The 24,420-nt window shown below is 37.3% G+C and overlaps 1 protein-coding gene across 1 annotated transcript in view; it reads right to left on the reverse strand.

The window, feature by feature from the left end:
• LOC138381833 (uncharacterized protein C8orf34-like) overlaps positions 1–23,991 on the reverse strand; it is a 159,601-nt gene extending 135,610 nt beyond the window's left edge. The window contains 2 exon segments of the mRNA XM_069466418.1: positions 23,664–23,738; positions 23,740–23,991. Of these exon segments, the coding sequence (XP_069322519.1) occupies positions 23,664–23,738; positions 23,740–23,991 (327 nt within the window).
• Positions 23,992–24,420: the final 429 nt, after the last annotated feature.

Here is a 24,420-nt window from a genome sequence, read left to right on the forward strand (position 1 = left end):
GACACAGGAGAACTGCAGCACGGACCCCCAGGGGCTTTTAGTAAAGTCCTATCTGCTTCTGCAGATGGTTAGTTTCCTTCTGAGACACAGCTCCTGGTTTGCTGTTGGGCCCTGGTAGAACACCTGACCATGGGACATCAATTGCCCATGAGACCTGAGCTGCCCAACTTTTAAGATTGGATTATACAGCAGCCATCCAGAATGCACAAGTAAATTACATGTCAGGTTGCTCAGACGTAGATACTCCTGCTACATTGTCTCCTTTCCCTCAATCCATGCCTATGGCCTCATGGGGGGCTCAGAATGACCAATGACAAAAAAGAAGAAAGAAGAACAACAACAACAGCATGGGGCTGTATAGACCTAGTCCTGATAACATTCTGGCATAAAATAGATGTGCACTACTACAGCACTACAGGTCCACTCAGGAGTCTGCTAGAAAGACAGGCAGAAAGGTTCCCAAGCAAGAAAACTTTAAGCACATTAGTTTATCCACTTGCCTGATCTATTGCCAGAAACTAGGATCCACTGATTGACGGGCAGTAAAAACGGTATGGCTCAGAGATTTGAAAAGAACAGAATTGAAAGACTGGTTTTAAGCAGAGTTATGAGGAAGAACCACTTAAAATGTGTCTAAAGGTTGAAAATATTTATTATTTCTCTGTTTTGGAGATGTAAATCCAAAAAAAGAAAATAGAATTAAAATAATACACATTAGCATATAAAGTGGGAAAAATGGTGGCTACAGGCAAAGCACTCTAAAATCCTTGCATTATTCAGAAGGAAGGTGAAGGTAGTGCTCAACCTCACATTTTCAGTTAAATAAATATGTATCCCACTACTTCTGGGATAACAACAAAAGAAAGAAATTGAGTTTAAAACTTCCAAAAGCAAAGGGGTAAAAAATCTTAAATGTTAGCATCCAAATCCAGCAAAAAAATAGATTTATACATTTTGACCAGAGCCAATTTCTTCCAGAAATTCAAAGTTGGTTTAACACGTAACTCCAGTAATGTAACTCTTCCCATTAACAGAATTAAGGAGAAAAATCATACGATAATCCCAATCCATAAAGATCTTTAAATATATTGGACTCGACTTTTAATTTAAAAATCTTAGCAAGTTATTAAGAGAAGAAAACATTTCTTACTTTATAAAGGTATATATCCAAAACAAGCTCCTAATATTGCAATGATCATTTCTCTTAAAATCAGGATGCACACACAAAAAATGAAAAGTATTACCACTTCTATCCAACATCTTATTAAAGGTCTTAGCCAGCAAAGTAAGCCCAGAAAAAAAATAAATAAATAAAAGCTATAGAGAGTAAAAAGAAACAAAACTGTCATTTTTCATATTTTTCATGAATTGCCATCATACTAAACCACAAAAAAGGAAATAAAAGCTGTAACAACTGTAAAGAAAGAAATAACACTGTCATTTGCACAAACAACATGGCTCTTGACATAAATAATTCAAAATAATTTCAATCCAAGGAAGAATAAGGAGAATTTGGCATGTTTCTAGATGCACATTTAAAATCAAAGTGAAAAACTTCCTTCATCATAATTAAATCTACTTTCTAGTCCAGTCTCAGAGAATAATCTGTGGTAAACCCTCCCCATAAGTTGCTTTCACAGAGTATGTTGGCATCTGAAACTTTTTGAGTCATCGCTTCATTGAGCCAAATGATCCTGCAACATCACACTTTTAAGTATGCTAAAATACAGAAGAAAGTACACATTCTACAGCTCCTTAACTGGTCTAGTAAAAATTATCCATTTGTCTTTCGTTAGCTCAATGGTGCATTTGCTTTTTATTGATAGTGAACTCTGCTAGATATTAAACAATAAAATCTCAGTGTTAATGAAGAAAACATCAAATTCAGAATTAATCTGCACAAAATATGATTTTAACACATAATCTTCGTTACATAGTCAATATGTGCCAACATTAAGAAAAGCCTCCACTAAAGAAACCCAAATTTATAACCTATATAAGAAAGAAGGTAATTGATTAAATAAACAAAAATGCCATTCATTTTAATTTCATCTTGCTTATTCTTGCATGGATTGGAGTCACATAATTTTTTAAACAAATCACAACTTTTGTAACTACACAGTTAACTTAGGACTGTTATGTTACAAATAATTGAAAATCCAAATTAGCATGGCTTACACACAAAAAAGAGAATCCCTCAACTCCTATAACTGACTATAGAGATTTTGATTCCTTTTACTTTCATAAATCATCATTTAACCCTCTTTGAGGTCTCTGCATAATTTTCATTTGTGAAGCTTAGAAAATAGTGGAAAGGCTTAGCCTGTTTTGTATATAAAACAAATATTTCATGGTTCTGTAGACCACACTGTTTATTATGCATTTATTTATTCAACTAGCGTTCAATTAAATTCTTGTGATACATATACTCTAATTTAGATACTTAGGAGGAACATTAAGAAAAAAGGCAACAATACAGTTATAAAGGCAATCCAGAACTCGGAGAATAGTTAAGTAACAGTGTGGTTAACCACAAAAATGAAAAAACTGAATGGAATACCTCTTAAGTGCAACAGAAGTTCACAGAAATGGAAAATCTAAGGAAGCTAGAACAATCAAAAAATATTTAATTCAAGAAGCAAAACATGAATTTTCTTCTAATGAGTGGATGATAGTTGAATAGAGAAATGTGGTAGATATTGTGGTATGTGCCCAGATCCTTCCTTCAGAAACAAGAACTCATTCTGCCAGGGGTGTTGGCTGTTGAAGGCTCTCGGCTGAGGCCCCCTCCAGAACTGTCTTCCTCAGAAGGCAGCTGTGTCACCCAAGGTCACATTCTCTCTTTGGAGGAAACCTGCTTCTACAGACTGGTCCATGCAGAGTACAGAGGTTCAACTCCAGGTTTCTATTGGCACAGCCCTTCGGTGCCTTCCAGGGCCAGGGCTCCCTTGGTGAGCCTCCATATACATCCGCTGAGGACTCTGTTGCAACTGTCTCACAGTTCAACTTGTTCCCCTATTCAAATCCGCTTCCCTCACTCCCTCCATGGTACAGCTCCCACAGCCACTCAACAATTTACCCTCTACATGCAAATCTCTATCTCAGGTCTGTTTCCCAAGGAATCCAGTCTCAGACATTATTGAAGAAAGAAGAAATAGTCCATGTAGAAAGATTATCAAGCAAAAACTGATATTGTATGTATTGTGGGAACTGGATGAGCTAGTCTGGCTAACACTAAAGATGGTGTGTGGGGACAATGAAAAGTATGGATTTTGGAGGTCACCAAAATCCCACCCTAGTTTGGAATTCATACCATAATTTAGTGTTTCAGAACCTTTTCAAAACCTCATTGGCCCAAGCCCATGAATGCATCCTCCTAGAAGTCTGCAGACAGAGCTAAAAGTGATAAAATACAAGCATAAAAATTCTCCAAAGTTTGATTATCTTTAAAACTTACATAAATGTTGCATCTTGTCTAAGATTATCATCATGTGTCAACATATGTGTACTCCTGCTTAAAAAGCATGACCACAGGAAGAGGTGAAACAGTATATGTTTATTCTTTAGCAGAGAAATGACATGATAAATATCAGTTTGGAATGGTGGCTTTGCCAGCCACAAGGAGAATGGATTGGGGTGGGACCATCTGATGGAGTTGTCTGGCTGCCAGGACTAAGTTGGCAAGGACGAGAAAAGCAAAGGAGGGCCACAAAAGGCATTTTACAGACTCATTGAAAGATTTGATAATTTAACAGAATTTTTGTTTAAGGAGAAAAAGAGACAAAGATAACTGGATCCTTTGTTTCAGCTGTTTTCAGCTGTGAAGCCACAGCTGAAATAAAGAAGTAAGGAAAGTGGAACATGTTATGCTATTTTTGGTGCCTTTTTATCATTTTGAGTTGGGGCTATCTATAAGACGATCCACAAGGAAAGTCTTTCAAATATTATTTACTCAAAAATATTTGCAAAATAGGCATGCTATGTGGATAGCTATTGATACATTGATATTGGAGTAGATTCCAGCTTAGCCTTAGACATGTCTGAATGAGACTCAACATATTTCCTTTAAAATTCCTTCAGTCACCTTCTTGACCCTCAGTTTTCATGTCCCTTCATACTTACAGTAGTTCATTCCTGAGTATGCCTACAAAGAGCGAGGGCACAGGATGAAATAGTGCAAAACTTTGTGAAGCCAAGTAGCATGCACCATCATCCACAATTCTCAATATTTTTTCAGCTCTTTAAAAGAGGGCTTAAAAAAGACAGGGGGATGGGTATAGCATGACAGTAAAATGGTATTCGGAAACGTTACTCATTCATCCTACCTCCCCATCTGGCAGCATTTCTACTCACCTGAAGGTCATTTCCATTCTACCTACCGCTGTCCTCTCATCATCAGCACTTCTGATCTGGTCTATTCAATTAGAGTTTTTCTCTCAGCCTCTGCCAAAAATCCCCATTAAGGTTTTAATTGACAAGGAATTCAGTATTAATATGCAAATGCAGAACCCATGTAAAAGTCAGTAGAGGCATCGAGAAGACTAAATCATCTAAAAACAATGACTTCATAACACTAAAAGCAATAGTGCAGTAATACAGAGAGCTTGGAAAATTTAATGGGTTGCTCAGAAGCAAAAATAGTCCATTAACCTAGCATATAATATTAAAAAGTAGCTCATTAACCTAGTATATCATATAAAAGCTATGAACCATTCTTATTTTCCATTCTTTTTGTATATTTTACACAGTGATGATAATATTGCATATGTAATTTTGAATTCATTTTTTTCCTATATTTTAATGGCTCCCTTATATGCTATCTGGGGAAAAGTTTATTTAATCCTTTTTTTAATGTTTGGAAAGAGGAATAAGAATGAATAGCAATATTATTTTTATTTGTCAATTTTTAAAAATAAATAAATAAACACTGGTTTTTTAAAAAAAAAAATAATAGCTAATTGCAGGAATGGGGCTACTATGCATCATAAAGATAAGTCAGAGAAGAAAGCTGACAAAGTCCCGTTCCTCATGGAGGATCTATTTAAGAGGAGGAGCCAGAGACTGAACAAATAAATAAGAAAATGTTGGCAACTGATGAGTGCTGCAGTGGAAATAAAAGAGTATGGCATGAAGGAGGTTGATTGGGAAGCTGTTGAGATTGAGTTGTCTGCGAGGAGCTGACAGATATTTAACCTAAGATCTCAATGGCAAGATGGAGCCAGCCACATAATGGGAGGAAACCTTCAAGGGGAGAAAACAGATCGTGCAAAGGGCCTGAGTCTCAGACCTTGCCTTTCGGGCAGCTTTATCTCTGCCACGCGTAAAGCTAATCCTGGGAGACATCACCTACAAATAAATTCTCACTAAACAATCCAGAATGAATCAATTAAATATCTTTGGAAAGAAAGACAGCTATAGCATGGGTCAGCAGGAAACAGATTATATCCTATAACGTACTGAAATTATTTGAACCCAAAGTGTGTTGCTTTATGATTTATTTAACATATGTATACTCATCCTTATTTCAGAAAGAATTGAAGGCATTTTCCAGAGAAGGATAAATGGTGTTCAAACAGCAGAAATAAAAAGGGCAATGAAAAAGAGAAACTAAAACAAGGTGAAGACAACGTGAGGGAAAGAATGGGGGTATAAATGCTCATGACAATGGCCTATATTCTGGCTATGTCTGGCCTACGAGTTTTCCAGAAGCCTATGTAAAAAAAAAAAACAAGGGAGGATGCTATTAATTGCACAATTCAAAATATTCACATAACTATTTTTGACATTATAAAATCACACCATAGTTCTCGTAAGAGGTTGCTGCCTAATGTAATGAACATGTGCCTCCTCAACATTCTTCAACAGACAAAACTAGGTCTCATCGGTCCGCTTCTCTCCACAGTACAACTAAGTGAAAGTATCAATAAGTCTTCAATGGGCCAACCTTATGCAGAATAGGTATCCAGGTTATGATTCCACAAACTATCCAAAAATACATTTTTAATAACCTAGAAGTTAATAACTTAGAAGTTACTGTACACGAGTCTCATAAATTCTTCCCTGAATATTATTTCTCAAAACTGAACTGCAGGTAAACCTAATGATGCCGACCTGTCTTGTGTTCCCGACTAATCTGTAGATTGCAGGGATGGAATGTTGCCAATTGTACACAGACCTTAATGTCTTAGCTGAATGTTAAGCGAGGACTACAGTTAAAATAATTCTGTGAAAGCTGGAACTTTTTGTGAAGCTATGAAAAGGCTTAGATCTTCCACAAAGTAGAGTATTTATCATCTGTGTACCCTTAGTATTGTTTATCATATCATTGCTATACTACTAAAAGAAAAGATATTAGAGAATGTCTCAATAAATATTTTCGGTCAGAATAGAACATTATTTGCCTAATGAGCTGTAGCTGATTTTAATTACCATTTTAGATAATACTAAAATGATAATGATGTTTTTTCAATTAAATAAACAGGAAAAAATAAGATGACTAAAACACTACCAGGTTTTCTAGAGCGAATTCATAGATGTAAAAGAGCATTGAATTAAAGATAATGTCTCAAAAACATACAGCTATGAAAAATCTTATACAATGAAGTTCACTTCATAGAAATAGATATGTTGTTTCAATGTATAAAGAAATCAGATATATTCTCAGTGCGATATAGCTTGTCACTATGAATTTAGAACAATATGTTCAAACAGTGAAGGAACAGCAGAAGTTGTGTACTCCTATGTGCCCCAGGCTATACTTCAAACTATTAGTGTGTTTCATGTAGGACACTAGCTATACCAATGAGACAATTTAGACATTTTTAATAATTTATTTTTAGATGTTTTATCATTGTCAATAACTTCCAGGAACAAAACAATGATAATAGAAACTGCTTTATTTAACAAATCTTTCTTTTACCTTATCCAATGTATATACTTGATCCCAAAGCAAATTACTTGAAAACTAATCTCTGAATCTGAATTTCAAATATGAATCTCTTCCTTCTACTATTACAATGATGGAATGTATTAATGAGTATAAAAATTGACCAGGCATATTAACAGAAAACCGAAGAAGGCTTTTGTAAAATTTTTGGAATAGTTGAAGTGTCCTAAGTATATCGGTATCTTCTACATACACATGAGATTTTAAAGACAGAAAATGTCTTATTTGTATTTCTCAGTACATCATTTATCAAATAAATATGGTACCAAATAATGTAAATGAAGTTTCAAATATCATGCACCAAAGGATTTAATAGCTATTGAAAAGATAACCAAGTCTGAATGAATTTTCATGAAAGTGAAATCTCTCATAAGCTGCTGAGAATATTTTCAAACTCATAGTGACAAAGTATTATTCATGCACAAACCACATATTTCAGATTTGATAGGTTTGTTGTGATTATTTTCATTCATAAATGCATTTGACAACATGTTAGTAGAACACCTACTATGTACCAGACATTTTCTAAGCATGACAATATACCAATTAAAAAGACTGGCAAAATATTCATCCTTAAGGAGTTTATAATCTAGTAGTATTAAAGAGAATTTAAACTGAAATTGAAAGAATAACTCCAATGAGATAATTTCAGATGACAGTAAAGGAAATGAAGAAAACAAAGACAATCATACTACACAGAGCGACAGGAGAGTTAGGGTTGTGTGTGCTATTTTAGTTAAGGGTGATCCGAGGTGTCTTTCCAAGATAATAAGAGATATTCTGGATTGTTTTCTAATTACCTGGTATGTTTCCAAATTTTGCCAATCTATATCGTCACTGTGGTGATACAGCAGCAAGCAAGGCCTCCCCTGCCCCTGCTACCAGATAGACACACATATACTCTGCCCTGCCAAGCTCTGCTCTGTTTTTCCACCAGCACCATGACACCTTTTCAGAGACACCAGAGCTACCGCCTAAAAGAGCAGATGCGCACCCTGAGTTCTCATCTCTGGCTACCGCAAGGCCAGCCCTCAAAAGCATTTCTCCACCTGGTCTGTCACTGGGCCATTAATATTAATGGAAACAAGAAGCACATCTAATGTGATGGCAGCCAAAATTTATTGGGCACCTACCAAGTGCCAGGCACAGAACTGGGTTCTTCAGACTTTAATTCACCTCATATTTTCTTCACAATGCGTTCCGTTGGTATTATTTTGCAGTTGAAGACACCAGTGTTAACAGAGAATAAATAACTTGCTCAAGGTCAAGCAGACAATAAGCGACTGCTAAACCTGAGTTATTTCCAAAGATCATTTGCCTCCTGTCCACAAGTTGCTGTGTCGTGCAACTTCCTCCCTATTAAATGCAAATACATTAATAATTAGGTTGGGGGGTTATGGATTGTACCTTGCACTTTGCAGTAAATGAATATACCAGCCCCTCTCTTGGAAGCAAATATTAAAAAGGGAAAAAGATGGCTGACAGCTAATTAGGTAGCTAAATACATAATTAAAAGTTATTCACCATCCATAAAGGTAAATTAATGGGACAGGGGATATATTTCTTTAGGTCTTAAAAGGATAAATATTAAGATGCTGTTTGCTAACTGGTTCTATCTTCAGTGGTTTTTTTTTTTTCCCCCTTCTATGGAAAGTCACTGCATTTTGTACTTCAACAGACATATGCTGAGACCTTGCTTTGTAACCCATGTTCCAGACACCGTAGTGGACACATATTAAAGCATGAAGCAAAACACTAGTTTCCCACCCTCAAGAATTTAAAATCTACTTTGAGATGCATCTCAAAGGACGTGATATAATGCATGACCAAATCCCTTTTGTCAGCAGATACCTGGTAATCACACACCCTTGACCGTAAAAGAGCCCTCTCTCTAATGGATAGGCTTTCCTCCAGCACTGGGAGCAGAGAGGAATGCACAGGAAGTAGGGGCACTGCTTGAACCAGTCACATCACGCGCTCAACTCCAGTAGACAATCAGGGCATGATGATGCAGTTCCATCACTCTCAAACCCAAATGCCTTTAAAATTATTTTATTTCAAAATAAAAATATTCTGCTATAAACATTCGGGTACATGTGTCTTTGTTATAGAATGACCTTTGTTCCTTTGGGTATATGCTCAATAAGGGGATTGCTGGATCGAATGGTAGGTCTACCTGAATCTGTTTAAGATATCTCCATAATGCTTTCCACAGAGGTTGCACTAGTTTGCAGTCCTACCAGCAGTGTATGAGTGTTCCTGTCTCTCCACATCCACGCCAACATGTGTTGTTTTGGGACTTTTTGATAAAGGCCATTCTCACTGGAGTTAAGTGATATCTCATTGTGGTTTTGATTTGCATTTCTCTGATGATTAGGGATGTTGAGCATTTTTTCATATGTTTGTTAGCCATTCTTATATCCTCTTTTGAGAAATTTCTATTCATGTCATTTGCCCACTTTTTGATAGGGTTGTTTGATTTTTTCTTGCTGATTTTCCTGAGTTCTAAATAGATTCTTGTTATCAGTCCTTTATCTGATGTGGAAACAACCCAAATGCCCATCAATTCATGAATGGATTAGTAAACTGTGGTATATTTATACCATGGAGTATTACTCAGCTATAAGAAATAATGGAGAAACGACATCTCTATGGTTCTCCTGGAGAGAGTTGGAACCCATTATATTAAGTGAAGTATCCCAAGAATGGAAAAACAAGCATCACATGCATTCACCAGAAAATTGGTTTCCCTGATCATCACCTAAATTCACATCTGGGAATGATACCAATCGGATATCAGACTGAGGTGGGGGGTGGGGGGAGGGGATGGGTGTATGCCTACATGATGAGTGCAATGCGCACTGTCTGGGGAACGGACACGCCTGGAGTTTTGACTTGGGGGGACAGGCAGTACGTGGGCAATGTATGTAACTTGAACTTTTGTATCCCCCATAATAAGCTGAAATTTAAAAAAAAATAAATAAAAAAATAAAAATATTCTGAAATAATAAATTGCCTGGAATAATACCATCATTCTTGGGTCTATTATCCTGTCAAATAAAATTGGGTGTATGTTTTCCAAAATAAAATAAGTTCTACAGAATGGGACCATAATATATGGATAAAATATTTGCATTTCTAATGAAAATTCATTACTTTTGTTTTTATTAAAGAATATAAATGTAATATGTAAATATTTTAAAACGTGCAAATGATTTAGAGCACAAAGTAAAGGTTACCCTTTAACTATTCCTCTATTTCTCTCTACCTATGAGTAACCACTGTAAGCAACTTGATGTCAATTCCCCAAACAATACATGCACACCCTATGTTTTGATATATACAGTTGTCCCTCAGATATCAGGGGGGATTGGTTCCAGGATCTCACTCGGATAGCAAAATTTACAGATGCTCAAGTCCCTTATATGAAACGGCACAGTATTTGCATATAACCTACTCACATCCTCCCATAAACTGTAAACCATCTCCAGATTACTTATAATGCCTAACACAATGTAAACGCCATGTAAATAGTTGTTATACTGTATTGTTTAGGGAATAATGGCAAGGAAAAAAGTCTGTATATGTTCATTACAGATGTAATTTTTTTTGTATATTTTCAATCCACAGCTGGTCACGGATGCAGAACCCAAGAATACAGAAGATCAACTGTATATATATACATATATATAAAAATACACACATACATATATGTATAAAACATAGATATATACACAATATATACATCAACACATTCCATAACTTCTAAATTTTTATTTGAAAAGTACAGAAAGTTGAGACATAAAAATATCTAAACAATAAAACAAATATCTATCTACCCATCACTCATAAAATCACTGGAAAATGTCACCAAAATAGTTCAACTTTCCCCTCACCTCTCCAAGACACTTTCCTAATTTGATATCATCCATTTATTTAGGTTTTTATTATATATGTGGGCATCCCTTAAGTGGGGGGGGGGGGGTTGCAGTTCTAATACCTCATTGTTCAGGTCCAAGGCCATGTCTCCTGTCTCTTACATCACCATCATGAACCTATGAGCAAAATTCAGGAGATGAAGAACACATGCTCCTACCAGGTGTGCATTCAGTCTCCAACTCCCAATCCAGTGATCCATTCCTCATTCATTTTTAGACCATGGTTTCCCCTACTTTCTTTTAAACTTATCTGCACATTTTAAAGGAGGTAATTTCTAAGTGATTTAATAAGGAATCTTTATTAGATACCTACTTTATTATGTTGCAAGAGATATAAACATTCCAAGATTCATTCTTTTAAAAATATATCATAGACACCATTCAGTGTCAGTATATGCATTCGGTCTGTGGCTATCTTTTCAATTCTTTTTAACAGCTGTATGTATTCAAAAATATGATTAAGTAACCATTTAATTATTTTACTATCTGTAGACATTTAGGTTGCTCACAACTATTAACCATTTCATATAATGTGCAATTAATGTCCTTGTAACATTTTTGCATGTGTGCAAGTATTTCTGTAGAATATATTCCTAGCAATGAAATTGCTGGTTCAAAGAGTTCTTTTTAACTTTGATATATTTTAATAAATTTCCAACCCAAAAGGTTCTTACAATTTTCAATCTCACCAAATTTGAATGGGAATCCAGAATAAAGAAGTGCAGGAAGGGTCCCTGGGACAACCTTGTGTGAGTAATTACAGGAATGCAGTCACAAAAGCTGGGTCACCCTTCCCCATGCCAGGGGTGGTGGCTACACAAGAGAGCAACTGAATAGAGCAGCTTCTGCCTAATATTTAAAGAAAACTTTGTATAATTTTTATAAAAATATCATTGTTTAGGATATTTCTACAAAGAAAAAGGAAAGTAACCAAAACCACAGCTTTGCCTTAGCAAGACCACATATTTCCAGTTTCAGTTATTTGCTTATATCAGATATATAATTTTCACTCCTTTGAACTCTGCAAATGGGCTCACATTTTAATAATGTAAACTTTTTTTACTGAATTGAACAAAGAGTCCCAGATATGCTTCCTGTTCAAGCTCTACTAATACAGATTTCCTAATAACACTTTGAATACAAAACATTTTTCTTAAACATTTGGAAGAATAATCAAGACAATGAAAAGACAAGCTACAGACTAGGAGAAAATATTTGCCAAAGATATATCTGATAAAGGACTGTTATCCAAAACATGCAAAGAACTCTTAAAACTCCACAATAAGAAAATAATTTGATTCTAAAATGAGTTAAGGACCTTAACACCTCACCAAGTAAGATACAGAGGTGGCAAATAAGCAGCTGAAAAGATGCTCAACATCATATGTCATTATGCAATTATAAATTAAAACAATGAGATTCCACTATACACCTATGAGAATGGTCAAAATATGGAGCACTGGCAAAACCAAATGCTGGCAAGGAAGTGAGGCAACAGGAACTCTCATTCTTTGCTGGTGGGAATTCAAAATGGTACAGCCACTTGGAAGACAATTTGGAAGTTTCTTATAAATTAAACATACTCTTACCATACAATCCAGCACTCACACTACTTGGTATTTACACAAAGGACTTGAAAACTTATGTTTAAAAAAAAAACTGCACATGGATGCTTATAGTAGCTTTGTTTATAATTGTCAAAACTTGGAAGCAACCAAAATGTCCTTCATTCTGTAGGTAAATGAATAAACTGAAGGTACCTTCAGACAATGTAGTATTTTCATCACTAAAAAGAAATGAGCTATTAAGCCATGAAAAGATATGGAGAAACCTTAAATGCATGTTACTAAGTGAAAGAAGCCAATTGAAGAGACTACATACTGTATGATTCCAACTATATGACATTCTGGAAAAGGCAAAACTATAGAGACAGTAAAAAGATCACTGGTTTCCAGGGGTTAGCGAGGAGGGATGGATGAGTAGGCAGAGCACAGAGGATTTTTAGGGCAGTGAAACCACTCTGTATAATACCATAATGGTGGATACATGTCATTATATTAATATATCTGTCCAAACCCATAGGATGTACAACAACAAGAGTGAACCCAATGTAAACTATGGACTTTGGGTGATAAGGATGCGTTAATGTAGGTTCATCAATAAATGTACCACTCTGGTGGGGGATGTTGATAATGGGGGAGACTGTGCATGTGGGGGGTAGGTATATGGGATTTCTCTGCACCTTCCTCTCAATCTTGCTGTGAACCTGAAACTGCTCTAAATATGTATGCTTGTTTATTTTAATGCAGAGATTTGGACTCTGGAGAAAGTCTCTAATATTGGAAATTAGTATGTAAGAAATATTACATTTCCAATCAGCTAAGAAAGGGCAAACGTGTAACTGGTGGTATTGGGGCAAATATACATACATATTGAAATAAAATATCTCACTTCATTCAAAACAATTTGAGAAAAATTGATCTCTTTACTAACTTGATTGTGTAGGGTAGTGTTGTGTAAATATCTTAATAGATAAATTGGGGGAGACTGGGAAGAGCAAGAGGTGATATTTAGGGAGGTGTAACCTACCTAGGCTTTCATTGTTATATATAATTGGGCACTGTGGTCAGACAATGCGTCCTGGAAGTTTTCTAGATTAACAAATTTATTAATATTTTCTTTGTGACTTAAATCATGGTGAATATTTCTAAATGCTATGATTGTATATTTTAAATGTATAAATTTATTTGATGTTGACAATCTTTCTGTATCTTGATACACACATCATATACACATATATACAAATAGATGTATATATGTGTATATACTATACACACAAAATATATATATACACCCACTTGTATGTGTATATATGTATAAATATACACATCTATGTATATATATACACACACATATATCTAATCAAGCATCTAAATTGGTTATTCAATTTCTTTCTATATGAATTACTTATTCTACCAGTTTGATATTTGTACTTCCAAAAGGGGTATTTTAAGTTTTCCTACTATGAATATTGATTCTGCCTTGTATTTCTAAGCTCATATAATTTATTGTCTAATCTACAAATTGGTTATTTAATTACTCCTATATAATTACTTATTTTACCAACTTAATATGTGTACTACTAGGAGAAATATTTTAAACCTGCCTACTACGAATGTCAATTCTTTCTTGTATTTTTTGGCTTTTCTATACATTTCAATGCTTTATGTACATAAAACTTTATGAAGTATATCATCATGGAGTATCTATATGTAATAAATATTTTACAATCTCTGTAACCAATATAATGTACCTCACTTTGAATTCTGTCTCAGATACTAGTGAAATATTAACTGTCTCATTAGTTTTTATTATTAATAGTACATATTTTTTCCATTTTTCTTTGTGTCCATCATTTTGTATCATTTTGTTTCTGGTATATCTCTTATATAGATTGTAGAAATATTTTCAATCCAATCTGAGAATCTGTGATTTGATAAAATAATTTAATACATTTATATTTATTATAATTACTGTTCTGTCTGGCCTTGTTTCTGATATCTCCTTTTATGTTTTTTATTTTTCATGCTCTCATGTGGTATCTTTATTATGCTAGTAACTTGTTAATTTAACTAAATATTACTTTTTGTTATTATATTTCTAATATTTGGAAGCAACACATTATATTTATATTCTAGAGAGTACTCTGAAGTTTTCAACAAATATTTAAATATCTTTCCATTAATGTGGAACAAATGGAACTCTCACACACTGTTCACAGGAATATAAAATTGTACATCCATTTTAATGGCTAGTTTCTTAAAAAGCATAACATATACTTACCATATGGTCTAGTCAATATACTCCAAGTATTTACCCAAGAGAAATGAAAGCATATAACCACATGGAATACTACTCAGAAATAAAAAGAAACTATTGATACATGCTGCAATATGGATGAATATTGAAATAATTATGTAGAGTGAAACAAGATGTAACCTCTCCAAAAAAGGACTGCATAGTATATGATTTCATTTACACAAAACTCTAGAAAATGAAAGCTGATTCACAGTGACAAAAACGTGATGAGTGGCTGCCTAAGGATGCAGAAGTAGTAAGGAAGGGAGGAATTACCAAAGGGCATTCTTTTGTTTCTTCTTTTTTTTTTTTTTTCTTTTCTTTTCTTTTTTTTAAAAATATAGATTTGGAAGGTAGAAGTGCAGTTTGTTACATGAATATCGTGGGTAGTTGTGAAGTCTGGGCTTACAGTGTAATCGTCAGCCGAATAGAGTACATAGCGCTCCTTAGATAATTTCTTATACCACTCCCCTCTCCCACCATCCCACCCTCCTGACCTTCCGAGTTTCTAATGTCTATTATTCTACATACTATGTCCATTACTCAGCTCCCACTTACAAGTGAGAACAGGCAGTATGTGACTTTCTATTTCTGAATTATTTCACTTAAGATAATGACCTCCAGTTCCATCCATGTTGCTGCAAAGGACACGACTTCATTATTTTTTATGGATGAGTAGTATTCCATAGGGGTGTGTGTGTGTGTGTGTGTGTGTGTGCATAAAATCACATTTTCTTTATCCAGTCATCTGTTGATGGACACTTAGGTTGATTCCATATCTTTGCAATTGTGAATAGTGCTGCTATAAACATGTAAGTGCAAGTATCTTTTTGTTTTTTGTTTTTTTTTGATGTAATGATTTCTTTTCCTTGCACAGGGGCATTCTAGACAGCAGAAAAGAGAAAGAGCACAGGAAGACTGTGTCCCAACTGAGACAATGAATTTTAAGGCATGTTTCAGGAAATTGTAACCAATATTTCCACTACATAAGCTATGGTTTGAATGTGGCCCTTCTAAAATGCAGCGGATGCTAATGTGAGAGGATTAAGAGGTGAGGCCTTTAAGAGGTGATTAGGCATGAGGGCTTCTCCACCTTAATGAGATTTTAAGGCCCTTTTAAAGGAAGCTTCACACACCCTTCTGCTAACTTCCCCTTCTGCCTTCTGCCATGTGAGGATGAAGCAAGAAGGCCCTCACCAGACCAAATGCCAGTACCGTGATCTTGAACTTTCCCAGTCTCCAGAACTGTGAGAAACATATTTCTGTTTTATAAAAATTACCCCAGCTCAGGTATTGTGTTATAGCAGCACAAAATGATCTAAGACAACATGTCATCAACTCTCTGTCACTGACTGTATATAGGTACAAAGGACATGCCACCACTCATAATAGAGGAATTCTGTTCATAAAGAAGGAGAAAAAGATCTTTCTTGTGTTCCAGCATTCTTATGCATTTTTTTCCTATTTTACCAGATATTTTATTACAATTTTGAGAGGGAAATGCATATTTTTACTTAACCAGAATAGTAAATTTTCTTTACTGAGATTTTTAGCTTATTCTTTATTGTATTAATATAAGCCATTTCCATATATAGACATTGATAAAATTCTTAACTATATTCACATAATTCACTGTTCAAAGAAAACCAATGGGTGAACTATTGTGCAAATACTCATTTCCTAGATGCTTTTTACTAATTTTAATATTTTTCATTTTGAGGTAATTTTAAATTTGCAGAAAAATTATGTTAACAATACAAAGAACTCCATATGTCCCTCACCTAGAGACTCCGTTCGAATTTCGTCAACTTTCCCAGTAATGTCTCTCATAGCAGAAGTATTAAATCTAGAACCATATTGTGCCCTTAGTTGTCATGTCCCTTCAGTCTAAGGTCTTTCTGGACCTTCATGACCTTAACATGTTTGAAGACTCTAGGAAAGTTTCTTTGTAGAATTCCTCTGTTAGGTTTTGTGTTAGTCCGTTTTGCGTTGCTATAAAGGAACACCTGAGACTGAGTAATTTATAAAGAAAAGTGTCAATGGCGAGAGAAAGAGGAAGAGAAGGTGGAGGTGGTGTCAAGCTCTTTTAAACAATCCACTCTACTGTGAACTAATAAAGGGAGAACTCACTCACTCATTATTGTGAGTAGGGCACCACGCTATGCATGAAGGATCCACCCCCATGACCCAGACACCCCCCACCAGGCCATACCTTCACCACTGGGAATCGAATTTCAACATGAGATTTGGAGGGGCCAAACATACAAACCATATCAGATTTATTAGCTATTTTCTCATTATTTGGTTCAGGCTACATATGATTGGCAGGAATATCACAGAAGCAATACTGTGTTGTTTTAATTGCATCCTAGCAGGGGCACATGATATTGCCCATCACTTGAGCAAAGCAATGTCTTCCAGGTTTCCTTAAAGTTACTTTTTTTCCTTTGTAATTAATAAATGTTTTGTGGGAAGATACTTGGAGATTATAACATCTCATTGTCCATTCAACTTTCACCCATTAGGTTTAGCATCCATTAATGTTTCTTGCCTGAATTACTTCTCAGATGGTTGCCAAGGAGTGATTTCCTAATTCCATCATCCTTCTACTTTTATTAGTTGGCATTCTACTATAAGGCAAAGCTTTCTCTTTTCTCCATGAACTGGGCATATTCCATATTCCATTATATCCTGGTGGAATAAAATATTCCTATTTTATTCAGTGAATTAATTTGTTACTGTCATTCTTTATTTTGATCATCAAGTTGTCTCAGGGTTAGGAGCCTCTACAAGCTGGCTTCTGTGTCCTTTGACACATCCTTATCATTCTTTGAGCACTTCCTTACCTTCTGACATAAGATGCTTCAGGTTCATCTTGTACTTTCTCAGCCCAAATCTGGAATCAACCATTTCTCCAAGGATACCTGGTCTACTTAACAGAGAATGGTATTTAGAAACCAAAATCCGGGCACTAGGTATGTTCATTGCTACTAGGATTTTGCTATTTCCAGGGCATCCCAATAGGCAGGGTAAGAAAATAAATATAGATACATGCACTTAAGCATATGTAAATACATAAAATCTATATTTTTATTACACCAATGCCTATTTCTATTATTGAAAGTCGTAAGATTACACCAACATCTTCAATTTTAATCCAACATAACAAGGTTCATGCTAGCATTCTCCCTCATAATCTTTGTGACTCTTAATCTCCATCAATGAGTGGCTAGCGTGATTTTCAATATATCTGCGTATTTTCTCAACACCCTGCCACCACCTCATATGTAACAAATCTTCTGACCCTGCCACTGCCCCACTGAGCCCTCTTCTTTAATCTTGGCCTGATACTCTCCAGGCCAACTGTCCCACTTAGCTGTCCTCGTTGCATGGGTCTCAGATGTTTTCTTTACATGGTTTTTGCACGGTTCATAGCTTTTAAGTTATTTAATTGAATTATTAAGGAAAAAGGGGAGAAGGTCTAGATTATTTTTGTAGTCTTATATTTCCATGGATCACATTCTCTTAAAAGAGACAATAAAACAATAACAATTACTTCTTCTTTCAAATATATTGCTGCTATATTTGTATATTTACTTTTTTATTTCTAAAGTTACATACTGAGTTATTTACTGACTAATTTTGAGTCATTTTACTGAGTTATTTATAAGCTACTTGAAAATAAAATATATTAAGGCAGAAGTGAAAAATAAATGGACTAATAATCTAAAACATATTAATAAAAACATTTTTTAAAAACGGTTCTGAAGTAAATCAATGACAATGCTTAACTTGGACTCTAAGTAAAATTTTATAAAAAGGAACTGATTTCCTTGTCTACGGCTCCTCTAAATGCTCTGAGATTATAAAGATGAACACAAGTTTGGATAAGGAAAAGTCTTGGATAACTTCAAGCAGTGGGGAAGATGATGACCTGATAAGGATTACTCCAAAAATATATTTACAAGTAGTTAAGTCAAACATGTTTTAAGTGCTGAGCTTATATTTCATTACTTCTCCTATAAAAGCATTTTCCTAATCTTTTTGTTAAAAGGCCATCTTTACCTTTTTGAAAATTATTTTTAAACATTAAAATATATTGGGGGGAGTACATATTTCCACCTCTGGCCATAAGGGAGTAACTGGCATTCTTCTTAACCCCAACACCGCTGCCTACACCATAAGCCTGGCCAAAATAGACCAGGTATTTATTAAATATTTTCAGGTATTGAACAACATGCATTCCAAGACTGTGATCCCCATAAGAGGGAGAACAGCCAGAGGAGGTCCCCGCATATGCTACACTCTCTGATAGGGCAGGGGGAATTTTTCAGATATAATTCAGGGAGGTGAATAAAGTAAAATGATGGGCCTGCTGAGGGGTAGAGGCAAACTGTAGTTCAGGGTAGCACACCTGACTGGAAATGTGTGGCAGGGTACCAGAGAAGAACGAGTTGCGCAGCAGCAAAGTGTGTAAGTGATGCAGGCTTCCGGTTGACCACAATTGGATAGGAGCCCACCTCGTAACAAGTATGCCAAATCACTTCATGCAAATTTAGACCATGTGAGTAGAAGTACTTTGAACTAAACAAAGAAGGTGATAAAGTTGTTCCATTCTACTTAGAGGGGGTCAGCCACACTTGGAGAAATATAGTAAGTTTGGTTTACCACATCTTCAGTACACAGAGATTTAAAAATTTTATGAAGCCCCCCGTGACTCTGCTTTTTAATAGTTTAGGATTTCACGCTCTTGTAACTGTGATCAGGCTTGAACTACAATATACAACTGCCCTGGGAACCCTTCCAACCAGTAATCTTCAAATAATTATTCTATTTATATAATGGGAAGGAGAGAAACCAAAAATTGTATACTTCTTTATATTATATATATATAATCTGCAATATATAATATATATTTTTTATAAAATAAAAAATTTATTGTGATATTCTATATCACATAACCTCTTGGGAACTAAGTTAAACTGATTACAAAATAGACAGAATACAATATGTTAACCCAGTAAGCAGCTATATGCCAGATGATCAGTTTCAGAATTTCTGACTGCCAACTTTTTGACTGTTGACTGGCTGGTCTTGGGGTTTGAGACAAGTCCTGTGTTTGTGCCAGGCATCTTGTCTATGTGTGTTACAAAAATATTCTACTTGGTGAGACTCATTTTATACTTTGCCAGTTACGTAAGTTTTGTGTGAAAACCTAAAGTAAATAGGTGTTTTTTGTTTTTTTTTTTTTTTACTTTATAGCATTCTGTCAAACATGCCTATAGATTACTGTCCAGGTTATTCACTGCTTGCCTGCCCTGAATAAGCCAGTGAGGACACTGAAATTATTACACCTTACAAAAATTACAAAGAGTTTGTAAAATGTAAGTCATTTTTGTCTTATATCTTCTTTTTTTTTATATTTCAGCTTATTATGGGGGTACAAAAGTTCAGGTTACATATATTGCCCATGCTCTCCCATCCCCCCAAGTCTGAGCTCAAGCCTGTCCATTCCCCAGACAGTGCACATCGCACTCATCATGTAGGTATACACTCATCCCCTCCCCCCACCTCCTTCTCCCCAAGTCAGAACTTCAAGCGTGTCCATTCCCTAGACAGTGCACATCACACTCATCAAGTAGGTATACACCCATCCCCTCCCCCCAGCCCCCACCTCTGTCTGACACCCAATTGGTGTTATTTCCAAATGTGCACTTAGGTGATGATCAGGGAAACCAATGTGCTGGTGAGTACATGTGGTGCTTATTTTTCCATTCTTGGGATACTTCACTTCATAGAATGGGTTCCAACTCTCTCCAGGAGAACCAAAGAGATGCCATATAACTGTTATTTCTTATAGCTGAGTAATACTCCATGGTATACATATACCACATTTTACTAATCCATTCATGAATTGATGGGCATTTGGGTTGCTTCCACATCTTTGCAATTGTGAATTGTCCTGCTATTTTTTATTAAGACATCATGGAGGGACTGGGTAGGACTCCATTGTAATGATTTCTAGGCATGGTTTTGTAATGCCTCAAAACGTCTTCAATAAAATTTATAGGTAGAACAAGTTTATTCTCATAAATCACCTGCAAACAAAATTAATTTCAATTTAAAGTCATTTTGAAATACCATCTGTCATCCAACATGTTTATGAGCATCTCAAATCAAAAAATGTTAGAAATAAACAACAAGCTAAGTAACAAAGAAATAAACTAAGTAATTCAACTAGTAAATAAGCCTTGTAGGTACAAAACAGGAAACAAGTATTCTTAATACCAGGGTATAGGTTATTTTTGCTATTGTTTTAAATAACATTCATGGGCTCTCTTTAAAGTGTCTCACTCCAGTAAGTTTTTTCTCAAAACATTTCTAACTTACAAAATTTCAAGGGGGACATATTGTCAGATATTGCATATTTTCAAAACTAGAAGGAAGCCTGTGTCACCAACTCCAGTGATTCAACACAACGAATCATAACAAAACAGAAATGATAAAATGTGGAGTTGCCTATTTCAATGTGGCCCTGGAATTAAAATTGTAGCAATCACTCGTGCTGCTTTTTAATAAATTCAAATTCCTAGCTGCCCCCCCTCACCTGCTGAATCAATTCTTGTGAGAATCATTGAGCAAGGTCCTGGAGCTTTGAAGAGAATGTTAGATCAACAATGTCCATTTCACAGGTGTTATTTATTCACTGATTTTTCTAGCATGAAGCAAGATAGGCTAAACACTAGAGAAATTGTCTGATTTTGTGAAGTCCATTTACTCTCAAAACCAAGCTCTATCATGATCAAAATTGTTGCATAAGGATCTGTGTCACATCCTGCTTTTAGTTTACTATCCATTTTATTTACTATCCATTTTTCTCCCCTCAATAATTCAAAGTGAACATCAAACCTTAAAAATGAATTATTCATCACCACAATCCAAGCTAATGGGGATATGTGTAGTATGTATTCAATAAAATACAAAGCACATAATTTTATTGTTGGTGTTTGTTTTTCGGGAGGAGATCCAAAGCTTTTATGAGACAATGTTGCTATCACTTAAAATTCTTCAGTGCAGAATTAGGTGAGCATTAAAAGGGGAGCGGGAAGCCTTGATAAGTATCAATGTGAGTTTGTTTTCTAATTATGTAGAAAGTTTGCATTTATTCCAAACTCTATTATTTAATCACTTGGAAAGAATCTTGGGAATTTTAAAATAAATTAAAAAATGAGAACAGCATCTATTAAAAACAATTCATTTGTTCTCCCTAATTGTACTTTATATTCTAAGAGAGTAGCCAGCAAACACACACTGTAAATGTAATTATTTTAAGAATCTTTTGATGCAATTAATGCACTGTGTGGCAGAGTGTTATGCTTCTGCCTTTTTAAAAATTATATAAGAGTATGTCTAGTCAATACGTAAAACTAAAGGCAAAGAAAAGAATTCCGGTAGCTCCAGCAATTTTATTTTGCTCTTCTATGGACTGTCTTTGCTAACATTTTTGGCAGAAACAAGAATAAAGACGGCAATTGTAGGACTTTGGGACCTCATACCACGAGCTTCGGTTGAAACAAAAGACAGTACGATGTTAACTTAAGTTGGGCAGTAAAACTTAGAAACCTTGCAGATCATGTTATCTGAAACCTGTCCTCCTGAGAGAAAAGACCAATGTGAGCACAGCTTGGTCCTCCTCTCCCTTTTTGTGCAGGGGCATTAACTCGAATTTTTTTTCTTTTTTTTTTTTTTTTTTTTTTTATTTCTTTCTCTGCAGTTCTCTTTTGCTTCTCTTCAATCCCAGAGAAGCTGCTGGGTCCTCCGCGATCTCCATCCAATGCACCCTCTTCCCCCTGCCGCGTTTCCTCCCCAGAGGCCGAGATGTGTAACACCACCCACCCCACCCCAGCCCCCCTCACCCCACCACCAGAGCAGCTACAAGTGCTTCTCAGAGGCGGGGTTGAGGGGGCACCTTGACCCTCCCACATACTCTTGCGGCGAGTCAGTGTCCCCCTGGACTGTTGGACCAGGAGAGGAAGGGACCCTGGGTGTCTCTCCCTGCTGGCCTCAGCATCTGACTACAGCCCGCACGCCCCACCCCTGCCCAGCGCCCTGGCAACCCGCGGGACGCTTTGCTGGTGCCAGGTTTCAGTCTCCCGTTCTCATTTTCTCCAGTCCCCCCGCTCTTCTATCTCCTACTGTATTTTTGTCATCAATTCTTTGATGGCGAGAGAAAACAGCTCAGAGCTACACCTCTGCTTCCCATAATACGCGTGTGCGTTTCCAGAACCTTTCTCCGTCCCCTTCTCCCCTTAACTCTGGTAAGGGTCTGCAAGGCAAAGGACTCCCTTTTCATCCAGAAACCAATGTCAGTCCCCGAGCTTGCCAATTGCATTCAACACGCCCGCACCTATCAAAGCCTACCCCTTATCAGTTCAGCTTTCTTCCAGTTAATCGTATTAAATGCTAAGCACCTCCTCCACCTTTTAGGGCTCTACTACCGCCCACATTAAAAAAAAAAAAAAAAATCCAACACGCAAGATAGTGTGAATTCCAGAAAGAAAATGTGCGTGTGCAACACAGTCTGAGTGTGTGCATGCGTGCTCATCGTCTGTCTCAGCCTGTTGGGGTCCTGTACATGTGGCTGAGAGGTGCAGGGCAGCGAGACGGCTCAAACTTCCCCTGCCCGGCCGAGGCTGGGCCCTCCCGAGCTCACCTGTCCGCGTCCAGGTAACCGGTGAAGAGCCCTCTGGGCCGCGTTCCAGGACACCTGGCCGGGACGGGACAAATGCCAGGGAACCACAGGGCGCCCTCTCCCGTGCGTTTGTTTTCCATCCCTCCTTTCCTGGGAGGGGTGTTGTGGTTTTGTTACTGGACCCCTTCCCCCAAAGACAACGGGACCGCCCTCTTCCACCGCGCCTCACCTCAAACAGAGGACCGATCTTGTTCTTCTCCAGGTAAGCCTGGATCCGGGTTTGCTGACGAGACGCCATGGAGAGACAGACGGGGCCGCGGAGCGAGTGCGGGAAGACCGCGCGGCCGTGCGCCTCCGCGGGGGACAGCCCTCCTTTTCCTCGGACTGGGGCCGGGACAGGAGCTCCGGAGTCTGGGCTGCCTCGGCGCGGCTGCCTCGGCCCGGCCGCGGGCGTGGGCGGCAGACCCCGGAGCCACGCGCGCGTGGGGCGCTGAGAGCCAGGAGCCTGGGCGCAGCGCCGCCAACTCAGACAACTCCGAGGCGACGGGAGAACTCATTCATCGCGTTCTCCTCCTCGCGCCCACCCCCACTGCTCGCCGCGGCGCCGGGCTCTGAGGGGAAATGGGAGGCAGAGGCTCCTTTCTCCTGTGGGCTGCAGCAGCAGGAATAGGGGGCGGGAGGCTAGCCGCGGAGGTGCTGCTCCGCCTAGAGCCGCGCCGTGGGGCGCACGCGGGCACCCGGGGGCCGCGGGGCTCGAACTCGCCGCCGGCGTGTGTACACCCGCGCGCGCGCGCGCGTGTGTGTGTCCGTGCGCGCGCGACTGTGTGTGCCCCCGCTCCCAGGTTACGGGAACAAACAGCCCGGGCTTGTCCCCGAGGCTGTGCTCGCTCCAGCAGCCGCTCCCTAGCGACAGCGCCGCTTTAAAAGCCAATGGTGAAGGTGCTTCTTTCAAAGTGCACATAAATCTGGTGCTTGTTGGCTACTCC

Source organism: Eulemur rufifrons, chromosome 3 (assembly GCF_041146395.1).
Source record: "Eulemur rufifrons isolate Redbay chromosome 3, OSU_ERuf_1, whole genome shotgun sequence".
Taxonomy (NCBI): domain Eukaryota; kingdom Metazoa; phylum Chordata; class Mammalia; order Primates; family Lemuridae; genus Eulemur; species Eulemur rufifrons.